This window comes from Cupressus sempervirens, chromosome 3 (assembly GCF_028749045.1).
Source record: "Cupressus sempervirens isolate cs-2001-9-10 chromosome 3, ASM2874904v1, whole genome shotgun sequence".
NCBI classification, from domain to species: Eukaryota; Viridiplantae; Streptophyta; class Pinopsida; order Cupressales; family Cupressaceae; genus Cupressus; species Cupressus sempervirens.
In genome coordinates, this window is record NC_143120.1 from 899,631,276 (window position 1) to 899,641,231 (window position 9,956).

At 37.0% G+C, this 9,956-nt stretch overlaps 1 protein-coding gene across 1 annotated transcript; it reads right to left on the reverse strand.

Annotated features, from left to right (window-relative positions):
* Positions 1-210: 210 nt before the first annotated feature.
* On the reverse strand, positions 211-5,361 carry LOC149569701 (Plasma-membrane choline transporter family protein). Its single transcript, XM_089822424.1, has 7 exons — positions 4,862-5,361; positions 4,557-4,752; positions 3,825-4,255; positions 1,558-1,933; positions 1,338-1,454; positions 794-1,027; positions 211-707 (listed from the first exon to the last, which is right to left on the reverse strand). The coding sequence occupies exons 2-7, from the start codon at positions 4,728-4,730 to the stop codon at positions 570-572; spliced, it is 1,470 nt and encodes a 489-aa protein (XP_089678550.1). The 5' UTR covers positions 4,731-4,752; positions 4,862-5,361; the 3' UTR covers positions 211-569.
* Between the last annotated feature and the right edge of the window lie 4,595 nt (positions 5,362-9,956).

Sequence of the window (9,956 nt, forward strand, 5' to 3'; positions counted from 1 at the left end):
ATGTTTATCCAGAGGACGAAGAAATCTCGATGTTGACGGTACAACTGACAATGGCGATAGATCTGTTTGTCATGGTTAGGTAACTCTCAACTGTAGCCCTGAATTGAATGTTTGTACGAAGGAGATTAGAATAACGCGTTTTTCCAATTTTTTTCTGAGATATCACTTTCCCAATCCACTTTACAGATCACTTAGTAGTCCCGCACGCCATTTATGAATATTACAGTACGTCATTTACGAAAATTACAGTACATTTATGAATTAGGGCTTCATATTGACCACACATCTTTCTGGATTTGCAGACGAATTATGTCTGCACGCGCCTTAATTACAAATTGTGGTGCTATTGCCTGAATCCAGTGGCAGACAAGATTAATCAAATTGAAAATAAATTACATTACGCTCTGCCTGTTGGATCTATGTACAGGGCGGGCCATTAGGTTTTAATCTGAACTTCTGTCTGCAGCAGTTCATCGGCGCAAATGTCTATAGATTATAGCCGTTTCTAACGGCAGATCAATAATGAATAGATACGAAGAGTTTATTGTAGTATAGGCTGGCTGCCTTAATCACACCATGGATCTCTTAAACTCTCCCACGCGATCAGAAATTATGTTGTCTTCAAATTCTCTGTTTTGAGGGTTTTCTGCATAGCAAACGTAGTATGCACATACACAAGCCTGCGGCACCGCCATTGTGATTCTTGTCTGCACATACGAATTATGTCAGAATTGAGTGGAAACAATTACTCGCTCGATTTCTATCAAAACATTTAGATGAACGAAAAATTCACCATGAAATAGCCAATTATGAAGGATAACAAAGACACTGTAGCAGTAAAGTTTTTGTGCGTCGCAAAAGTCCAGCAGCCGGCTACTATCATGCAAAGTGATCCGCTCGCAACGCCGCTAAGAACACAGAGAGAGCTTGTCAGGTCTTGACTGATCACAGGTTCCAATCTTGCCGCTTCGAACAATGCCCAGGTGTCTTGAGCTGCTTTCACAAATCCTTTCCCGTATGTTGCTACCTGCAAATAAATTGCCGAATTCAATATTTCTCATGGACCAGATGCAATTGAAAACCAAGAATCTTTTCACATTTAATACTGCCCTTTTCTTTTGGTTAGAGGATTGAGCCCTGTTATTATCGTAACATATTATTCAAGCTGTCTTTTGGGTTTCCTGTCGTAACCTGGCCCTAATACTACATTAATTTCCATGAATCAGCTTAAAAGATTCGAATCTGTAATCATCTGCCTCCTTTGAAGTTTTGGGCGTGGCATTGTTCTTCCAAATTATTTAATTGCTAAAAATAATTTCATTGAAATGAGAGTATACCTGAACAAAAGCCCAGTTGTTAGCAAACCGGAAAACGTATTCCATTAATCTCAGGTAACAGTGAGCACAGGAGAAGCAAAATTCGTCTTCTCCTTCAACCATATTCATTGCTCGTCCCTGCAATACAAACAATAAACTTATAACCCACCACAAAAGCTAAATTAATTTTGATTCTTCGTATAGGGTAATTTTTGGAAATAAGATTTTCATGTTTGATTACCAGGACTTGAAGAACTTCTAGAAAAGGTACTAAGACTGATCCCAGACTGATGCTTCCCAAAGATGTTGTTAGGGCTCTCTGGAAAGAGAAATGAACGTTTGACTGCATTCCCCTCAGATAAAACAATGCCAAAACCCTTGCTGTTGTGACGTGCACTATATTTCTGAGTACCTCCATCAACCATCCCAAACTGAGTATGAACGCCATCACGCTCAGGGCTGCATATTTCTGGCTGATTGCCCCTACAACGCCCAATATCCAGAAACAGATCCATATGAATGCAATAAAAATGACCCAGTAAGAGGGGCGTATCAGCTCCGGGTATTTCTTAGTTTGGGACAGAGCCCTAGGGAGCAGCTTTGATGTATATTTTATCCTGCAAGTGACATTAGGAAACAATTTATGCATGAGAGAGTTTTGGAATATGCTTGTCCGCTATCTTACAAACAACATCCTGATTCCACACGGGATATGCACAATCCTATTAAACTTCTAATCATTGCACATCTCATAAGCCATGCAGGAGGTAAACTCACATGGTGGTTGAAATTAGAATCACAGTCACAACAATCAGGCACGATGTTGGAGTTGAGGGTTGTACCTTAATCTGCTAACTGAAGTTATGCTATATCCTTTGACGAGCTTATGTGAAAATTCAGAAAAGCAGGACAAATGTTTTCTGTAAATTGTTTTTCTCCATTTATTAAAAGTTTGATCTAATTGAAATTTAAGATGCTATTTTTCAGCAACACTTCTGAATATTACAAAGGGAACAAACTTTCTTTCGAGCAAATTTTTACACATTCTCAGAATCTATTGGGTCCATTTCCTATCGTACATCAGGTAAAAAGAGAACCTAATTTAAAAAGGCAAATATATTTTAGCAGTTGAAGATGCAGTGAGAAGAAAACATGTTTTAAGAACAGGTGGTTAAACTTCTGGAACTATATTTCTTACATCAAACCTTTGATTTGGATTGCAGTAAATTACTACGGTGCAGCTAATGTCTTCAATGTGAATAAATTCTTAATAGATAAGCTTAAGCCAAGGTTATGCACCCTACGAAACAAGTGTTAATTGAAGTGCTCAAGCACTGACAGGAATCGTATTATAGTGAGACTTAATTAATTTCACAATCTTTGTGGGAGGGGACATCAGTAAACAGGGAAACATATGGTATGTAGTTAGATTTTTTTTGTTCATGATGGTGTAACTGACCTTTATAACTGCAAATGAGTACTGTAATGGTAAGCTGAATTGGACTTGATTGATTGATAAGTAGGAAATAATTTCCACAGCAAGTCAAATTGTGATATTGCTATCAGGATTCCTGGGAGGTCACCCATCCCAGTACTCCTCCAGCCTGAGCGCGCTTAACTATGGAGTTTCCTCCATGATTAAACCCAAAGCTTGCAACCCCATTTGCAAAACCTTCACCAAGTGTTGTGCCTTATGAACCATTCATTAGAAAGCCCCTTAAGCTCATCAATTGATAAGTAGGAAATAATTTCCACAGCGAGTCAAATTGTGATATTACTATTAGGATTTAACTGTGTGATTTTGAGTCAAACTCATTGACCCATGTTTTCTCAGATTGTTTGATTGTCGCAACTAAAGCCACTAATATTTATAGAAATGTATTCTAAATTATTTTAATGCAAAGAAAAACAGACCATAAAGATTAAAGCAGATTCACTTTCAGGTTTTCATCCCTATCCACACTCATTTCAGAATTCCCCAAGTGAGTTTTGTGGGTTACTTTTGTACCATCTCTACAAATTATATGGCATGAGTTTTTCACACGCCATTGGAAAAATATACATCATCATAAAAATAAAAATGATCATACATTGTCTCTATTATTGAGGCACTTAATGGCCAGCATCTATAGTTTTTCCCAACCCGGGCTTTTAGGTGGCCTAGTTGCAGCATGCTAGGAGTACCTACTCCATTAGCAGTTGTCCTCAACTTTATGATACCACTTATCAGCACAAATCATTCTCTATGATAATTTTACAGAAAATTGTTTCGAGTGTAGAATTTCTACATTTGAGCATTAGTGATCCTTTGTTTATGTGCTATGCTACCAGAATATGTAGCTTTTGCATAGGAAAAGGAAACTTCACATTTATGGAATGATGCTAAAATCTTATTAAACCTTTACTGAGATACTTGTATATGTGAATATGCCAAGGGTTCTGAAGAAATACGTTGAGGTAAAGTTCAACACTATGCAGAAACTGAAAAAGCCCAAAAATAAGACTAACCTGGAATTAACCCAGCAGGAATACAAGGCTTGGGAAATCGAGAAAAGTAACAATATAGTTCCCAATCCCACACAAGCCGATAGTGAAGTGGATACAAGCAACAACGAAGCTATGAAACTCAATGCAGGGCTTGTGTACAATGCTCCTCTTATCATCTCAACAGGCCTCCATATAAAAACCCTCTGCCATACACATGAGAATATGCAACCCACTCCTGCTGCTGCTACGAGCTGTGGATACCAATTCTCTATGTGAAATCTCTCATTGCCCTTCCTCAGAGCAGCCTGGATTCCTTTAAACCCAAAAAACCCTATTCCAGCAAGTGCGGCGAGGATATGTAGAATCAACACAACAAGGCTTAGAGGGTTCCTATATCCCCCAGAGTAAGCATGTATGTTCTGGTTCTCTACCACTCTCGGAGGGGCAGAAGCCTGAAAATAAAGATGGAGGGAGATTATTCAGAACCTTAAAATAACATAGCATTGATTCTATATTCGGACTTCTGGGTAAGATTGTGTGTGATTTTGTTAGCTTCAACATTTCGGATCATTCTTAGCCCTCTCATCTTGATGATGGATCATTAAGTATGATCCCAAATATCAATGCTAAGAAAATCACACACAATCTTACACAGAAGTATGAATATAATATCATGGATTGTGGAAACCTGTTATGGATAGTATTGATTCTTTCAAAGGTAAAACAGAATGGACATCTCCGGGTTGAACATACCTGTACTGTGGGATCAGGTGCTGTCCGGGGATCATCAGTACTGTAGGCCACAATTTCCAACGGGGTCACCTGATTGCCCCTGTGACTCCTTGACGGTCTCATCTCATGGTTAGGATTAGGAGTATCTTTCTCATGCATTTGATTCTCCATGTCAATCTCCATTTCTGGAACCATTTATGCCACAGAATCCTTTCACCTGCATATAATAAACAACGAATGAGTTTGATGAACTAGAAAAAAAGGCCTAAAAATTGAGGTCATCCTCATATTAACTTTCAACATTTCAAACCCCAAAAGCTACCTACCTTTGATCTAAAAAGTCTCCGCGAAATCAGCACTCCCTGCAAGTTTATGGACTAAAACTCAATGAAGTTCTATACCAACATACCCGCTAGTTTGAAAATGCTCGGTGCAACCAGTTATTGTAGGATTGGATGTAATTTTGTGGAATAAAGAACACACTCAGAGACCAAAACTATGAAATTCAGTTTCAGGGAAATCACCACTCCCTGCAAGCGGAAGAGGCTAAAACTATTGAACTCTACACAAACACACCCAATAGTTTGGAAACTCTGCACAACCAATTATTGCAGGAATAGGTTTGATATTGGTTATAAGATTGGATGGAATTTTGTGGAATGAAGAACACGCCCAGACAAGCAAATACAGTTTTCTTTGAAATTGCGTTGACCCACAAAAATGACAAGAGGGCGAAGATGAATGAACACGTCACTCAGTGGTGATAATGGCGGCTGAGGGAGCAAATACGCAAGCTAGAGGAGGAATGAATACGCAAACATTTACCAGAAATTGCTTATGCCAAATCAGGTCTAAATTCGATGGTCATATGGCCGTATTTAGAGGAATTTGCCTTAAATTATGATATTGTTTTGGGTGTGTTTTGAAGTTTTTAATCAGTTTTCTTTTTAATATGTAATTTCTGGGTATACAAATTGCTCATCTCTTTGGCATTGAGTCAAAACATATTTTATTTTGTCAAAATTGGTCAATATAATCCTCATCCAATTGAGACCTGAACAGTGGAAGATACCTATCTAATTCCTGAAAATCACTCTAAAAGTAATCCTCATCTCTTATTAATTGTACCACAATTTTCTTTTAATGTTTAAAAGCAACATAAGTCTATAATCTACTCTTTAAAACAAAATCCACCGCTAAAATTTGGAAGGCAACTCTGAATTGAACTGTTAGAAAAATTGACTGGCAAGTAAGAGCAAGAGCCAAATTTAGGCGGGGTGGAGCACTAATTTTGAAGATAGACTTTGGTGGACTGAGAAATGTTCACGTTGTCCACATGATGTAATAGCTAAGCCAATTAAATGTAGATTTTGTTGCTCCAAGTGCGGAATATTCTGGATCACATTTTGTTAGATGCTACTGACTCATTAACACCCTCCACTAAAGATATAAAAAATGTTTTATTATTATTTTTTATTAGTTTTGGGTGGAGAGGCATGTGGGTTGAATTTGACGGTTGGTCTGCCTGTCCTGTGGCCACCCGATTTTGACGCTTTTTGTGGATTATGCACACGTAACCGCCGACGTGTACAGCACGACTTATTTGACATCACATCTAGAGCATTGTTAATTAACCATGTTTTACAGAATATTATTATTATTCCATAATACAAACAACTTAGCGAGTGATCTCAAAAGTTGGTACCTGGCGTTGCATTTGTAGAGTTCCCCGTGGCCTTCTTTAAAACCTCGAAAACTTCAATTGGAAATTGTCTTCCATTATGAGGACGATTTTGTTTTTGGTTCTTGCTTTCACCCTTTAACAGCCATCTGTTAAAGGTAATGAAAAGTCATTGTTTTCTTTTTCAAAAGGTCATTGCGTTGGCTAAACACCATTAAATCAAAAGTAGTATCCAAGACTATGCTCGCCTAGCTGATACCTTTTAAAATTGTTAAGAGACAAAAGAAAATACAGTAATCTGTTGAGCTAATAGAGGGATTTGATAATGGCTTAAGTCAATGATCGATGTTGACATGGTCTTGTATAGGTTAAAAGTGGCACAATTTTATTCACACTATATTTATTTGGTCACACTATAAGGTGTATAATTAAACTAATTTTTTATTTTGAGGGGGTATATGTTAATGTGTGGAGTGCTTCTCTATATTGTGGTTGGTTGAAAGTGGTGCAGGTAGAGTACAATCATTTGATCATGTGTTTCATGACCTTTTCTACATATAGTCAAAGAATAGGAAAAAGAATACAAATAAAATAAAATTTAAATATGAATCCCAACACTACTTTCAATTAAACAACTAAGAATACAAATTTAACTTTAAAATTATAAAAAAATACAAACTCAATGTGTTTGTGGATTTTCTTGGGATATGCTTAATCTCAAGGTGTTCTTAGAAAAAAACTTCTCATTTATTTATTCTTCATTACTTTGGTTGAAGGATGAGGATTGATATATAGATATAGGTTGAAGGATGAGGATTGATATATAGATATAGGATAAGGGATAAAAAGGTTTTTTTTTAAAAAAAGTGGATGGTTGGGATTAAAAGTTGATCTGGATTTGGATTGAACGCAGTTGGGAATGTATGTCTAGGACAAATGCGAGGAACTTTGAATTTGTATTTGAGAGTGGGGAGACATTAAATGATAGTAGTTGTTGGGTGGAGGCTAGAGTTTGATTTGTTTAAGTGGACAATTAAGATTAAATGTTGATTTAGTATCATGAAGTTTTGTAATACCAAAGAAGAATAAGACATTGTGGATGGAACGAAATAATAACTAGTAGCATAATGCCTCGATCGTTGGTGGGATGAGGACGGCGAAGAGGTATTGTATACCTTCTTGAGTGGATCAAAATGATAATTTTTTTAGGGTGATAGACTTGTATGGATTAGGATTGAGTGCATTGGATGGACTAATTTGGGATTTTTGGATTGAATAGATGGAAGGGGATAAAATGATTGGATTTGTCAAGATTGCGTGGAGGATATGATTTTTAGGATAGAGTAATGAATGAGAACCATTTATAAGGGAGAACCAAGGCTTTGGTGAAAGGTTCGAAGGATAGAAATTTCTTTGGTGGTTGATTGTTGGATTTAGTACTAGATAAAAATTAATAGTATTTGAAGGACTATAGGATGAAGGATAGGAGGATGGAGATCCAATGACTATGTTGCAAAGGAGTGAAATGCCACATATTGAGGTAGTGCAATTAAGGATGGAAAACATGTGTGAGATGGAAAGATAATGTGTAAGGGATAGGGATGAAGGAGAAACAAAGGCTTATATCATCCAAAACATGCACATATGTTTTTTCCTCTAGCTTGATTAAGATCAATGACATGAAACAAGGATACATTTGGATAAATTGAGAGATTATGGAGAATATGGATAAGATAGGGAAAATGAGATAGAGGACATGGATAGGAAAGAGAATACGAGATAGAGGATATGGATAGGATACTCAAGATCAAAGGGGTGATGGATGGGGATGAAGGATATTAGAGTATGTTGATGACCTAGGATAACATGGATGAAGCTTTTGCCCAAGTGTAGAGTGCAAGAGGTTGGGGAGTACACATGATACACAATACCAAGTTTTCATCGTAGTACTTACCCAAGGTGCCATAATAAGTGGTACTTTCCATTGGATGGATTTTTTCTTCATTTATTTATTTACTTTTTTGATTTTTTTTAATGGATAGGGATGAGGATAAGAAATTGTATAAGTGGTTTTTCTGAAAGGAAGATGGTGGAAGGGCTTAAGAATCCAATGCCATGTATTGTATCCCTAGAAGAGATGTTGTTATGGACCAAGGCAATCTATGGATTGCTCAGAGACATTGGTAGAATAAAAAAATAAGGGGAATGAAATGATCAACGAAATGGAGGAGGATAAATAGTTATTCAAAGCATTGGATTATAGGGACAAAGTGTAGGAAGACTTATGGGTAACTGGACGGGGATGTTAGGAAAATTAATATTGGCACACACCTTGGAGGGTGGTGGAGTTTTTAGGAAGTGGCTTTTGAGCAATGGTTTACTAAATATGGATTTTGAGGCAAAAGTACCTAAAACAAATGAAGTGGGTGATGGACTTAGCATAGCAGATTTTGAATTAAATGGTCAATCAAATATGAATTATGGGACATAAGGACCGAAAATAGATGAAGGAGATGATGGACTTAGGATAGTAAATTTAGGACTAGATTTCGGGACATAAGAACCTCAAGAATAGATGAAGGAGATGATGGACTTAATATTTTGGATTTAGGGATACAAGGGCTTAAAATGGATTTTGAAGATGAGGGATTTTTAGATAGAGGATTGGAGGACTCAAGAGTGGAGGAAGCTTTTGGATTAGCAAGTTTGGATGCTAATTTGCAATATTCTTTGGCAAACATTGTTTCTACGAGCTACTTGGGAATCCACACGATTTTTTTAATAAATTTTAATAAATTTTTATTTTTTCCCCTTTTTAGGCCTTTGCTGCCTTTTGAGCTTTCTTGATTTTGGATCATATTTCTCCTCTCTTTAGCATGTCTACTGAGATAAGGTGATCCTTATATTTTTGTGTATTTTTGTCTTTATACAATGAAAGAGTTGACATTCAAATTGCTTCCAATAGCGATGATATGTGTGCATGAGGGTGGATGACTTGGAGATTTTAAGGATGGATGATGGAGGGAGAACATTGGAAGGAACTCAAAGATGTGTGCCTTTCTTGATCTTGATTATGGATTTGAGGTAATGGATTGGTGGATTTTGAGATAAAGTTAGGTGCAGTTCATGGAGGAATACGATGATTCAAGATAGATGGAGGCAATGAAGGATTTGATTTAGTGATATAAATACGTAAGCTTAATGTAGATGATAAAGGAATGAATTTTGCGACATAAGTGTCTAAAATGAATTTTGGAAGATGAGCGATAAGGGAAATTTAATTTATATGAAGATATATGTGATTTGAGATGGATGAAAGGAATACTAACATCTTGAACATGATCTTAGTAGCCAACGCCACGTGAACTTGAATTAGCTTCAATATGGAGGGGCTTCAATACATCTCGTACATGGAGGCCTAACCTTTTGCTTTGGTAGTTCATATTTTGACAAATTATTTTGCCAATGGGATACTTTGGAAACAAGATGTGAGCCTTGAATGGGATGAAGGGATTATAAGTGGCATGAATTTTATCCTTATCTAGGACACCCCAAGGGGCATATGCTTGAAATTAAAGAGGGAGGAAGATTATTGATAGGGAGGTTGGATGAATCAATCACTGGTTCATTCTCTTAGCCTTCTTGTAAGACTTTTAGGTTGACTTTCCCACACCACTTGCCACCTATAGGACCTTAATTTTCTAAGGATCCCTTGGTTTCTCTAGCCAACCCAACTACTA